Genomic DNA, 14156 nt, shown 5'->3' with positions numbered 1-14156 from the left:
CAACCAATGAGAAGGCAGAACAGAAAGATTATTTAAACAGGGACACAGGAAGTACCTCCCTCTCTCGGGGAAGCTAGGAGCACTGCAGGAGGTAAGATTTTATCTCTGAGCTCTGACCTCTCGGCTTTTCTCTTTTACCTTGGCTCTGTGTTTCTTATTTTAATAATACGATTGGTTACATCTACAGGTTTTCATGTATTTATGGAATTTTTGTTGTAGTTGTTGTTGTCCATTTTAATTTTATTTTATGTGTATTGGTGTGAGGATGTCAGATCACTGGAGTTATAGACAGTTGTTTTAGCTGCCATGTGGGTTCTAAGAATTAAGCCTGGGTCCTCTGGAAGACTAGCCAGTGCTCTTAACAGTGGAGCCACATCTCCTGCACTTCTTTCTTTGTTTTGTTTTGTTTATTTTGTTCTGACTTTAAGTCTATGCAAAATAGAGAGGTTGCCATTTTGTGCAGTCCTGCTTTCTTTCTAAAGTAACACTCAGGATGCTGTGAACTTTTCCTAGGTCCTATTGGAAGGTGATGGGAAGGGCACTTGTCCACTGTTTTGAACTCAGAATACTGCCTTTTGAGTCCCCTTCAGCCAACCAAAATACTAGGGCCATGTCACAGCTGCAGTTTATTCTTTGGTTTTTTCGAGACAAGGTTTCTCTGTGTAGCTTTGCGCCTTTCCTGGGACTCACTTGGTAGTCCAGGCTGGCCTCGAACTCACAGAGATCCGCCTGCCTCTGCCTCCCGAGTGCTGGGATTAAAGGCGTGTGCCACCACCGCCCGGCCCTGCAGTTTATTCTAATAAGAACAAATGGTTTCATTTCCATGTGCCACAACTTGTTCTGGGAACAAAGGGGTCCCAGTGGGCCTGGGCAGTATCCTTTGTGGCACAGCACTGTTCACTGTGCTTAGAAAAATAACATTAGAATTTGGAACTCTCTTCATGAGGCGAGGCAGTTTCTGGTAGTTTTGAGTAGTGAGTGTTAAAGGTAAAGCAAAGGACTGGTGCAGGCAAGCTAAGTCAAGATGTCAGAAAGGATGGGGGTTGCCTATATATCTAATTACCTCTGCAACCCAAACCAACAATTGTCCTTTCCATGCAGTAGCTCAGAAGAACCAGCTTTATGGGACCTCTTTTGGCAAACAGTTGCCTCCAGGGCTCCAAGGCTCCACTGTATTCTCTGATGCTGGGAAAACACTTTGCTCTTGAGCCAGCATCTCTGAGAAACTACAGGAAACCAGAGTGACAAAGCAGTGATTAGGGTTGCAGCTCTTCAGCCCCTCTGCCCTGCTGAGCAGACTGTACCAGGGAAGTGCCCAGTGCCCTCTTTGTCCCCTCTGCTTCAGCCCATCAGTTTAGACAAAGAGCCACTATCTCCCTCTCTTAGGGGTCTTGAAAGGCTGGACAGAACCTCCTGCCTACCCAGGGGCAGCCCTGCCTGTCCAGCCACATAGGTCACCTCTGTTCTCTCCAGTACAAGAGCAGGTTAAGCCACAGACCCAGTCCCTTCCTGCTCTGGAAAGCCACAGTCCTGCATACCGACTGGGCAGTGCTCTTCAAGTTTCTCAAAGAGCATAGGCCCAAGGCAGCACCTTCATCCACACTGGATTCTCACATTGCCATGAAGGTAGGCAACTTGGTAGCCCCATCCTGCATCACAAAACCCCAACTGATATCCATGCCTGAGCATAGATGGGGAGGGGAATGGAAGATGCATGTTCTTACAGCTCTTTCTGTAGCCAAGCTCCAGCAGCCAGGAAGGCCATGAAGTGCCAAAAACTTCCCGCCTTGTCTCCATGGCCTTCTGACCCCCCACAATGGCTAATTAGCCACAGATCCCCTGCATGGCCTGAGCCTAGAGGCAGAACAGGCACAGTTCTTTGGGGGAACCCCAGAACTGAAGCTTTTCCTATGTTCTACCCTGCTTGGTCAAACCATCGGCTCTTGGCATCCCAGACAGAGTCATGACCATTGTCACTCAGTGGATAGAACTTGTGAATACCTGAGGCTGTGGTGGTTTGGATGAGACTGGCCCCCACAGACTCATAGATTTGAATGCTTGGTTACCAGGGAATGACACTATTAGGAGGTGTGGCCTTGTTGGAGTAGTTATGGGTTTGCTGGAAGAAATGTGTCACTGGGAGTGGGCTTTGAGGTTTCTGGTCCTCAAGCCAGACCCAGTGTTACTGTCTTTCTGCTCCCTGCAGATTCACATGTAGAACTCTTGGCTCCTTCTCCACCACCATGTCTGCATGTGTACCACCTTGCTTCCCACCATGATGATAATGGCCTAAACTTCTGAACCTGTAAGCCAGCCCCAATTCAATGCTTTTCTTTATTAGAGTTGCTGTGGTGATGGTGTCTCTTCAGCAATAGAAACCCTAACTAAGACAGGACAAAGCACTTGCCTATGGTTAGTTTTCCCACTTTCTAACAATGGTGTCTCCTTCCTTTTTTTGGTTGAGTCAGTGATCATTCCACTAGTACTTGTGACCATGAACAGAAGGCTCTGTATGACCTGCTCTGTCTTTCCCTCAACCCCTCACTTAACCTGTAGAATCCTGCTGCCTTGCTTGCTTTTCCTTCCCTGAATGCTCTGTCCCTTTCTTTGCTCAACCTATATCCTAATTTATATGACAAGCATGTGCAGCTTCTCTGGGCCACCCAAAGAATGATCCTACCCCTCCTTCATTGTCCTCGCTTCTGCTATTGTTTCTCTTCCCAGCACTCACTGCAACTTACAGCCATGTTTATGATTTTAATAGCTATCTCACAGGAATCACTTTCTTCTAGCTAAAAGTTATCAGAAACTATGTTGGTTCATTTCTTCTTGTTTTTCCTCTAATTATAGGACTATACTAGCCCCAGGCCTGGCCTCAGCAGTTGAGTACATTTTTTGAGGCCCAATTGTATCGGCTGTTACTCTAGTTTGCAGCCAGGAAGAGGTGGGGGCTCTGTCCAGCCTTCAGACAGTACACAGTGGTGGCTTCCTGGAGATTTTCAGGTCAGCAAAGGGCAAATCAGAAAAGGTGCTGAGAAACAGAATGGAGAGAAACTGAGATAGTGTCATGAGATACTACAGCAGGAACCTACCTAGGAATGCTGCTAGACAGCGCTCTTCACACCAGAGCTGAAGACCAGCAAGGGACTCAGTCATATTAGCTTTCCAGGTAGGGCCTGATCTAGGTATAGACCAGCCCCAAAGCTTGAGACTCTCCTAAAAATCTTGCAACATACATGCGCTAGGAGTTTCTTAGAGGTGATCTGATCCATTTGCCTACTTTACTCTTTGTTACATCTTTGAGGGTGTAGAAGGTAAGTATGAGATGTTTTGCATGATTTTGTTTGTTTGACTTTTGAGACAGTGTCTCATTATGTAGCTCTTTTTGTCTGGGAATTCACTGAGTAGATCTGGCTGACCTCAGACTCAACATAGTTAGTTCTGGCATTTGCCTCCTGAGTGCTGGTATTAGAAGCATGCACCACTTTGCCCAATTAACTGCATTTTTTTTAAATGTATGGAAAATGTGAGTTCTGCCTCTCACCAAAAACAAACAAACCTAAGACCTGGAAATACCGGGTGTATATTTGTAGCTGCAGATATTTGGTGAAGTTGAGTGCAGACATGTGCTCAGGTGTGACTCTCTGGGTTCTGATAGGCCTCACCAGTGACTGTCTTCCATCTAGTAGCTTCAGTGACTCAGTGCTGTTAGGAGTCCATGTTAGGGCTCCTTCAATTTGACCTGCTTAGTAAATTGGCTGACTGGGACAAATACCAGCTCAAGTTGTCTCAGTTGGTAAGAAGTAGTTCTGTCTGTTCTGTCCCAGCAGTTTTTTGGGGGAATAGAGGTTAGGAAGGATCTCATGTAGCTTAGGCTGGCCTGGAACATTCTGTACAAATGAGGAAGACATGCATGTGTTTTATCTTCCTGCCTCCATTTCCAAAGTGCTGGAATAAAAGGTATATGCCACTTTAAGTGGTACTGGGAATTGGATTCAGAGCCTCTTACATCCTAGGCCATCACCTAGTCAATTGAGTCACATCTCCAACCTGACAACTGTTAAGTGGTGTGGGTTCTTTCCCCAATGTAAATGACCATGTTGTGGGTGGGATGCCATGCTAGACATAACATATATCTCTAACATTCTTACCCAGGTCATAGGGTGCCTCATCTTCCATATTCAGCTGCAGAGACTCAGGACCAGCCTCCCAAAAAGTGGATGAGATGATGTTGAGGTCCAAGCCAGCTGACAAGTGCACAAGTGTGCTTCCATTCATCATGTGGACATCTACCTGTGCACCAGCCTGGATCAGGAACTGCACTATGCTGTGCTCCTTAGTTTCCATAGCCAAGTGTGGTGCAGTCTTTCCAGTTGTTGCCTACTAGACAGCAACAGAAATGTCAGGTATGAAGATCAAAAGGCAATATACTGAGCCTGCGCTCTGCATAGAAAGCTCCAACATATTTGACACTGTCAGGGGATCTGTGGCTAGACCAGAAGGAGTTAGATGGTGGACCAGTTGGCATCCTAGCTCCATTCTAAAGCAGCAGTTCTACAATATGACAACTTGAAAACAGGCCAGGCCTTTGCTGTATTAGGGTAGGGACTGTTGTTTACCATCTACTGATCATTTTCTTCAAGGACCACACTACCCTACACCCTCAAGGGACTCCGGCCAACTCTAGTTGGACTTTCTCACTGAACTTTCTTCAGCCCACCAGCCCCCAAATAATGACATATAAACTCATTAATTCTGAAAGCTTGGCCTTATCTTAGACTTGTCCCACTAGCTCTCATAACTTAAATTAACTAGTTTCTGTTAATCTGCATTTTGACATTGTGTTCTTTATCACTCCTCCATTCTGTATGTCCAAGTCCCTCTTTGCTAGCTGGTATCTCCTTCATACCTAGATTCTAACCCTGAGTTTCTCTCTCCCCCTGGAAGTCCCACCTATTCTCTCCTGCATAGCTATTGGCTATTCAGCTCTTTACTAAACTAATCAGAAGGAACCTTAGGCACAGACACTTCTTAACAATGTACAAAAATATTATCCCACAACAGCCAACTCAATCTCTCTAATTCTAAGACTATTAAAATACAACTTTGTTATATTTTTGGTTGTGAGCCTAGCCTTTAACGGCTGAGCTATCCCTCCTTTAATCCCAGCACTCGAGAGGCAGAGGCAGGCAGATCTCTGTGAGTTCGAGGCCAGCCTGGTCTCCAAAGCAAGTTCCAGGAAAGGTGCAAAGCTACACAGAGAAACCCTGTCTTGAAAAACAAACAAACAAAAAAACAAAAACAAACAAACAAATAAACAAACAAACAAAAAGACAGCTTTCTAACACTACCATCAGACCTGAGAGGAAAGGAACTTAAACTTTCCACTTTTCCAGTCATGTTGGAAACTTTCATGTTTCAGGGGTCAGGCTGCTGAATGACAACCAAACACTCACACTCTTTCAATACACATACTCACCCTTGCCAACCCTAAACTGTACCTACCTATAAGCCCCAGCTAGGCTTCTTAGATGAGCTGCCTGGGGTTCATCATGGCCCCTGTCTGTACACAAGGGTCATCCCCCTCCTTATGCCCCATGCCTTTAGTTTTACTTTGTTATCTCCTATCTGGTCTGGAATCTCCTTCCTTTCTCTAACCCTGCTTGTAATAGAGATTTACATTCCAACTTCATCCTTTGTCTCTTTCAAGTCTCTGTTCAAAGGTTCCTGACTCTGAGGCCTTCCCTGACTACCCTAGGAAAGAATCATCCCAACCTGCCACATCCCCGTCCCCCTCCCTCAGCTGTTCTATGACAGCAGTCCCTTCCTTTAATTACACATATAATTCACTTTGTATATTTATTACTCTTTCTTGGTTTTCCTCACAGATGTACACTCCACCACTAGGCTAATGCATGGCACACAGAAGGTGACTTCATAGAATTATTACTAAATGTGATATCTTTAGGTTAAGATATAGATTTCTACACATCAGACTGAAGATACTGGGTAAATTCTGAAACAATCATTCACTCAGTCATTTAGTAAGGATGTGTAGAGTGCTCATGCACTTAGAGTGGAGGAATAGCAATGTCCAGGTTAGGACACTTCCTTTTGTGGGACTTGGGCTGTGTCTTTGCCCCTCAGACCTTGGAGCTATTCAAAACTTTCCAGGTTTTTTTTGGGGGGGGGCATTGAGACAGGGTTTCTCTGTGTAGCTTTGGAGCCTGTCTATATTATATATATATATATATATATATATATATATATATATATATATATTACAATGTTTTGTCTGCATGTATGTCTGCAGGCCAGAAGAGGGAGCCAAATCTCATTACAGATGGTTGTGAGCTACCATGTGATTGCTGGGAATTGAACTCAGGACCTCTGGAAGAACAGTCAGTGCTCTTAACCACAGAGCTATCTCTCCAGCCCACTTTCCAGTTCTTAAGTGGGAGTTCTAGGTGGGGAGATGACTCTATGTCTGACACTGATACTCTTCCAGCAGGTATCATGTACAAGGTAGTTTCTGGAAATGGGCTCCATGAAAGGCTGTGTCACAATGTTGATCCTGTAGTATTCAGCTGCCCCTCTTCAGCACCAAAGCCCAAACTACATCTGGCAGGTCCAGATGAACAGCCAAATGCAGCAATGTCTGTAGGCAAAGAGGGTCACAGAACCACTGCAGCAGGATTCTATAAGAGGTAGGGTGGCAGATACAACCATTGTTCACTCCCAGAAGCCTCTCTGAAAGTAGCTATGAAGGCCTTAATTAAATCTTCTGTGAAATTACTCAAAAGCCTCTCCCCATATTCTTAGGTCCTGATTCTGGAATCAAGGGGAAGGAAAGAGAGCTATGTTCTTAGTCTTTAATCCACTGGAGAGATCTGTGTTATCCTCCAGGGTTGATCTACAGGGGTTGGGTTGGGGAGGAAAGACAGAGAGGAAACAGGGCAGTCACCCTGAATATGTCCTCCTTTAAGGCTGAATTAAGATGTTATCCCTTGTATTAAGATATCCTTTCCTGTTCCACAAAGACATTAAATCCCACTGAAGTTGGTTTGGGTCTTCCATCCAATTCTTGTCATCAAACTGTATAATTAGGAGATTGTGATTCCTCCCAACACAGTCTGTGGTCATCTCGTGGGCAGAGGCTACATCTTACTCACTCATCTTTTTATTGCAGCTTCTGGCTCTATATCTGGCAGATGGCTTCCTATGGCCTCTCATTTGGCTATTGTGAATGGCAGCCCCATCACAAAGAGGTATGTAGACATAGCCTTCTCTTCTACTTACTTGGCAAGGGTGTTCTGAATGTAAAGATTTCTAGGGCAAAAAAAAGAGAGAGAGAGAGAGAGAGAATAGAACCACTGGTGATTCACGAATTACTGCAAGGTATAGCATCCTTGAGGAGGAGAAGGCTAGTATCAGGCCAAGGCCAGAGAAGGTATGCTGGGAGTCATGGGGTTAGAATGAATGCATCAACCTGTGACTACCTACCTTACAAAATAGATACAGTAAGAAGGAGCTTGGGCCAAGAAACAAGGCATTGTCACAGGAAGCCAGGATTCTGGAGGTGGGAGCTCTGTGTACCTATGGCTGGCCCTATGAAAATTCTTGGCTGGGTGGTCATTGGGTACTGTGCTGACAAGAAAATAGCCTCCTTATGCAGCTTGGCCCCAACCTACCCCTTTCCAGGGCTTTACTGGGCAATATGCAGCTCAAATATAAACTGAAAACTGCTGGAGCTGGTGGGTTTTCCAAAGCTCAGCTACCCACCTCCCCACAACAGGGAAGAAAGGAAGAACCACTTTTGGAGATCCACCCAACAACAATGTATGCCACACATTCCAAGGAAGGGACGAGAGCAAGAAGACAGCATGGCATATTGAACTGCTGTCCTACCCAGGAACCAAGAGGGCTATTCCTCAGCCTGCACAAGCCTCATGGGCCCTGGTCAGAAATGATTTGCTAGGTATAGCTCCAAGGGGGAGTTTTGTTCAGTGCAAAAATGTATTTGATGTGGTGGGAGATGACAGGATTTATAACTTAAGAGCAACCAGGCTGTTCTAATGAGAAATTCTAAGCTTGAGGTTTCCTCATCTCAGGTGGTGAAAACAAAAGCCAGGGCTAAATGGACTAGACCTGGAGAGCTGCCTTGAACAACAAGGCTAAAAGGCCTGTCTGGCCTAGGGAGGGGCTGCTTGGTGAGGAATGAGCCAGCATTTGTTGTAGACAGGCAGTTTCTACTGGAGGGAGGAACCACTTAGATGTCCCATTCATGGCCTGCTATCTGGGTCATTGTCTCGCAGCCACCTCCCTCTCCTCCTCCCTCCCAGTCTTCCCATCTCCCACTTTTCCTACTTCTGCACTTCTCACAGTCCACCCAGCTCCAAAGGAGGAAAGAGCTCTTCTGGGCATTCTTGATGCTTTTCCACATAAACACAGCACCTGTCTCTAACCAGACCTGGTCAAGGCTGGAGCTCAGGTTAACAAAGGAGGGCAGTGTGCATGGAGCTACCAAAACTTTGAGATTTTAGGCTAAGGTTTTGTGATCAAGGCACAAAGTACAAAATGCTTGGTCTCTTGTCTCCCACTTATAGGATGGAGTCTCTTTGTCAGTCCCCACCCAAGACCAGCCATTTCCAAAAATCAGATCAAGGCAGTTACCCGCTGCATTCCAGCATCTCTCATCTGGTACTCCAATGCCTTTGTTCTGTTAATCATCTCCAGAGCCCAGTCATTCCCTCTACTAGCATGTTCTACCTAAGGTCCAGTCTCTACTGGTTACTGAATTGTACACAATCAATTGCCTCTGAGTCCAGCTGTTTCTGACTCCCACTTGGCCTAGTGGAGGAAAGGGAAAATGAAGAGACAAGACAGGACCTTGAGGATTATTTTGGGAACTGAGGATATACAAGGTTTTGGGGAGGCTGAAACAGACATCACTTCACTTTTCTTAGCAGAGGAGGAAGAAAACTGGGGCAGGCAAGTGTGTATACTGTTTGCTGGGTCAAGAGTGTTCAGTCTAGCCATCTTTATGTTGGAGCTAATTACAAACAGGCACTCTAGCTAACCCAAGCTTCCTGGGCTCAAATGGAAACCTGTAACCTGGGATTTTCTTTTTCTTTGGGCAACCAGGGACACTCCCTAAGCAGGAAAAACTAAAAGTGGATTGTTTGTGGGTATTTCTGTACCCTGGGTTGCTTCATTGGTAGATGCTTCAAGATTCTCACTGGGGATCCAGGTGCCTGCATAAGGGCTGTGCTAGCTCTGCCCACTCACAAAAGAGAGGTGATGCCTGGTCTTGTGGTTTGAATCTGGCAGCAGGTTAAATGTAGCCTGAGTTAAGTTTGGAATTTGGAGAAATGCAGTGGAGCTACCAGGCAGGTGCATTGAGGGTCTATCCACTGGGGTGGTGATGATGGTGGTGGTGAGTACCCAACTGCTTGTAGTTCCTGGGAATGCTCAAACTAAGGATCTTGTCTTAGGAAGGCCTATTTACTCATGTGTCTCCATCCTCTTAGATTTATGTGAGAGGTTGGAGCTGCTGTGAGCTCACCACCTGCAGTTGGCAGCTACTAGCTTGGGGACAGGTCCTCCACTTAGAGTCTGCCCAGCTAGGACCAGGATTCAAGTGAGAGAGGAAGAGGCATATGTAAGAGTCCACCTGCCCCCCTTCTGCATCATCCTTATCCTCAGGTTCCTTACAGGTCCACAAAGGATGGATCAAGGGCTGTGGGTGGTCATTATATAAGATAACTCAGCTTGGTGCCCTTGTAAGCACTTGCAAAGAGCTCAGTAATCTATGCTGAAGTCACATTGGCTGTTGTCATCTTCTCTGGCCTTCCCATGCCTACAAAACACATGTGGCCCACCCAGGGGCATAGCATAGAGCAGGCACCATCTCTGAGGTGTGTTATATGCCTTCCTGAGTTTCTGAATCCACAAGCAGAAAAGGTATCTCACTCTGAGCAGTTTTCTTACCTGGTTGTGTAAATCCAGGGGCAGACAAGATGCAAGACATATCCACTGCAGCAGTTGTTTGGATAGATGAATTATCCTTAGTCCAGTCTTTCATCTCCTCCCACCCACAGGCATGATAAGTGACAGCATGCCATTGGCCCTGCCCACAGACTTGCCCCCTTACTGGCACTTTCACTTCCAGATAGAGGCCTGCCCCTTTGTTTTTTTGTTTTTGTTTTTGTTTTTGTTTTTTCGAGACAGGGTTTCTCTGTGTAGCTTTGCGCCTTTCCCGGAACTCGCTTTGGAGACCAGGCTGGCCTCGAACTCACAGAGATCCGCCTGGCTCTGCCTCCCGAGTGCTGGGATTAAAGGTGTGCGCCACCACCGCTCGGCGAGGCCTGCCCCTTTGTAATCACCCTGACTACTGATGGAGAAACTTGGAAGTCTCCGGGTCCCAGTCTTAATTCACAGTTGCTTTGATTGTTTCACCCATTCATTCACTCTTCCCTTTTCTTTTTATTTTCTTTCTCAGTTCCATGCATTCCTTCCTTCATTCTCTTCATTCTCTATCTTTATTCATTCAGTTGTTTAAAAACCTTTTCTGCAGTGCTCACTTCAGCAGCATATATATTGGAATGATACAGAGATTAGCATGACCCTGTGCAAGAAATTCACACACACACACACACACACACACACACACACATGAATTTTCTATATAAGTTGTCATAGTAATGTAGGCTGCTGTGGAAATTTTCATCTAGATTGATGTCAGGTGTCTTCAGGTGAATGCCTGGTTTCTGAGACTTGTCCCTGTCTCTAGAGAAGAGGTACAGGGCAAGTAGGCAGTGGTAACTAGGTGTCAGGTGCACCATGGGTAGAGGCTAGAGGAGACTCAGAGGCATCAGGCCAGGCCCATTCCTGCCAGTTCTGCATCTGGACTTCTGACATCTTCCAGAGCTCAAGCCTACACTGTTATATGATTTCCTAGGATGTCTGTTGGCCATAACAGGTACCTGGAGCATGCTGGATGGTAGATGTTACATCAGAACAGGGGTTTCAGGCATCATTCACATGCCTCCTGCCAAACCAGTCTGGGGCAAGGTCCTGCTACTTTATACTTTGTGGCCTCACCCCAGCCATGACCATTTGTAAGCCCCTAGACACTCATCTAGTGTCTTAATCTTTTAGTTTTAGAATGTTCTTTGAAAGGTTTAGTTCTAGTTGCTTGTGCTGCTGTTTTGCGCCTGTAGTCTGCCTCTGGGAGAGGTCATAGAGCCACCCAAGGCTCTAAAAATCTCAGAAACATAAGGGTCAAAACACCTCCACATCACCTCATGCCTACCAGAGGTACAGATGAAATAACCAGAACCCATGACAACCTTCCATGTCTACAGAAATGCCTATATCCTTGTTCTGATATCTCTTGCTTTGTATATTTGGTTTTTACCTTTTGTTTTGAGACAAGGTCTCACATTGTAGCTCTGTTGTACCTGAACTCCATGAGCAAATAGGCTGGCCTCAGACTTCCACAGCTCTGCCTGTCTATGACTTCTGGATACTAGGATTAAAAGAAATCTACCAGGCATGGTCTGATGTCACTTTCAAGGGAAATATTGAAAGTAATTTTATCATAAGATCAGAGTTGACCTTAGTAGTGAATGAACATCAGCTTGATGTCTATAACTACATATGTCTATGTCTTGGAACTTCTCTGCTCTCAAATTTGTACTCATATATGTTGGAATTCACTACAGATATGCATAATCTGTACTCTGTACTCCTACTATTAATCTGTAGTGTATAGCCCAAGGCATGGCATGAGGATCAAGGATCTCCAGAAAAATACTATTATGTCATATCTAGAACTTGATTTTGTTGTACAATTCTTTATGCATGTCCTCTCTAGGATTCATTACAACTGAAAGTGATGATCATCGTACTTATACTAGCAATTGATTTTTAAAATATTAATATTCCTAAAGCCCTTACTATTCATCAAATACTTAATTCCAAAATTTTAATTTTAAAAACAGGTATGTTCACATACCTAAATTTCCAATTACTATGCTATATTTAGTTATACTAACTTTAAAAGATAATGCTCTTGCTGATGCCAAAATGCATTTTGTCCTAAAGGAGACACAGGATAAGTGTATGTTAAACAGAAGATCTAGAAAATAATTATGGTAAGGGCTTTATGTCTTTGTGTCTTTCCAGAACTTGCACCAAATCACAGGTGTCATCCACTTCAATGCATCTGACCAGGACAGCATTCAGGAGACCACCAGACAAATGAAATATATGAAGGGAGTTTACAAATCCATCAAGACCAGACACCCCATGAGAAAGAGTAAGAAGATGCCTTGGGGAGACCTCAAGATTTTAAATCAAGCCAAGACTTTGGTGAAACAACAAGGATACAATAATGCCTACCCACAAAAATGATGTTATGTTTACTGACTTTATTATATGTTAATTCTCAGCCTGCCAAGGCATAATCCAAATGCCTTTTGTGAGAAGTGATAAAAGACACACCTGTTAACAGGACAGAGAATGATGATGCTTGCATGCTAAGGCAACTTTCCCTCTTGTAAACAACTATCTTTGGGATAGAACATTTTTGTTTGTTTGTTTTATTTTGTTTGTGAAAATGCTACTATATTCCCCTTTCTGTGGGTTATAAAGGTTCATGTGGGAGAAGCCATATTGTACCCATTTTGCTTAGATAATGTTAGCAGTAGATCATTAGAATTAAGAGAACTTCCCTGAGAATTATGTTGATTTTTTTCAATCTATTGGATACTGTTATGGTTACAGCCAAAATGACCTTTTTATTGCCTATCCCAGTAATAGTTACTAGAATCTCTCTCTCTTTTTTTTTTTTTTTTTTTTTTTTTGAGACAGGGTTTCTCTGTGTAGCTTTGTGCCTTTCCTGGAACTCGTTTTGGACACCAGGCTGGCCTTGAACTCACAGAGATCCACCTGCCTCTGCCTCCCAAGTGCTGGGATTAAAGGCATGCACCACCACCACTGGGCTTTGGAATGCCATCTTAAAGATAGCCTGTATGATAGTAAAACTACCAACACTACAGCCTTTTTCTAGCTCTTACAATTTTTCTGCCTACTCTTCTGAGATGTTCCCTGAGCCACAGATGTAGGAGCTGTGATGTAGATGTATCTATTGGGATGAAGCTCTCCATGATCTGATTTCCACATGTGTCCAACTGTGGTTTTCAGTGATGGTCTCCTTTTTCTCTAAAGAGAATTTTTTCAATGAGGGGTGATAGATACACTTATCTGAGGGTATAATTTTGCATTATGAAATTAATATATTTGGGGAATCAGGTGGAATACTGATATAAAAGTCCAGTGTTCAGGGTAACTGTGATGGATAATTCTCATGGTATAATTGATGAGACCTAGAATTGCTGAGAAGAAACCCCACTGTGTAGGTCTGTGAGGGTATTTTCACAGAGATTCAAATAATGTTTGAAGAGCCATCCTGATTTGCAGATTATCGTTCTTTGAGTTAGGGTTCCAGACTGAGTGAAAAGGACGAAGTGAGAAGGACATCATCATTCATCTACTTTGTTACCAATTGCAGATAGAAAGTGACCCGGTGCTTCTCATTCTTGCTACCTGGCATTCCCAGCAATGCTGAGATAGCCATATACTCTCAATTGGGAGCTTAAATGTGAAAGACCCTAGCCCTTCAGGCTTACACCCCCAAGCCTCAGGAAAAGAGAAACTTCAAGCACTAGGAAATGAGAAACTAAAAATCTAGTTCCAAGGGCAACCTGACTTAGCTATTGTTCAATCTCCCCTGCAACCATGTAACAATGTAAAGAGATTTCTGTTAAGAGATGTGCTCAACTGTGACTGGGATAATTGCAGGTGTTCCAGGAAGGACCACCGTGACCTGTGTGTAAACTCCACTCCCGCCCTGATATCCCCCTTTGAGGTTTCAGGAAGAATATACCTGTTGACGTAACTGTACCCTCTCTGTGATCACTCTGTAACCAGACCATGATCTTGTGAAACAAAACTGTATGGGAATTGTAATCTTGTGGGTTTTTCCTTTATAAGTCCTTATGGGGCTGCAGTAAAATGCGGCTCTTGCTCTTAGGAGCAGGGTTTGCCCTTCTATATAGAAGCTTTAATAAATTCTCTTGCGTTTGCATCAA

The 14156-nt window shown here is 44.3% G+C and overlaps 2 protein-coding genes across 5 annotated transcripts in view; one reads left to right on the top strand and one right to left on the bottom strand.

The window, feature by feature from the left end:
• Positions 1-14156, top strand: part of LOC143270067 (MAPK-interacting and spindle-stabilizing protein-like) — a 25327-nt gene extending 11171 nt beyond the window's left edge. For 2 of the 4 annotated variants that reach the window (XR_013046955.1, XR_013046954.1), the window contains 3 exons: positions 4156-4406; positions 7190-7268; positions 12190-14156. Coding sequence is in view for 2 of the 4 variants with exons in the window: in XM_076558715.1 (XP_076414830.1) it covers positions 7190-7268; positions 12190-12417 (307 nt within the window). In the remaining 2 variants the exon portion in view is untranslated. The remainder of the gene's footprint in view (positions 1-4155; positions 4407-7189; positions 7269-12189) is intronic. The other 2 variants (XM_076558715.1, XM_076558714.1) reach the window with 1 other exon arrangement.
• LOC102924168 (protection of telomeres protein 1-like) overlaps positions 4256-14156 on the bottom strand; it is a 69682-nt gene continuing 59781 nt past the window's right edge. The window contains exon 19 of the mRNA XM_076558712.1: positions 4256-4380. Coding sequence (XP_076414827.1) covers positions 4337-4380 — 44 coding nt within the window. The 3' untranslated portion in view covers positions 4256-4336. The remainder of the gene's footprint in view (positions 4381-14156) is intronic.

The sequence above is a fragment of the Peromyscus maniculatus genome, chromosome 22, assembly GCF_049852395.1.
Source record: "Peromyscus maniculatus bairdii isolate BWxNUB_F1_BW_parent chromosome 22, HU_Pman_BW_mat_3.1, whole genome shotgun sequence".
Lineage (NCBI taxonomy): Eukaryota > Metazoa > Chordata > Mammalia > Rodentia > Cricetidae > Peromyscus > Peromyscus maniculatus.
Note: the sequence above shows the minus strand (reverse complement) of the source record. Positions and strands in the feature narration are given on the sequence as shown.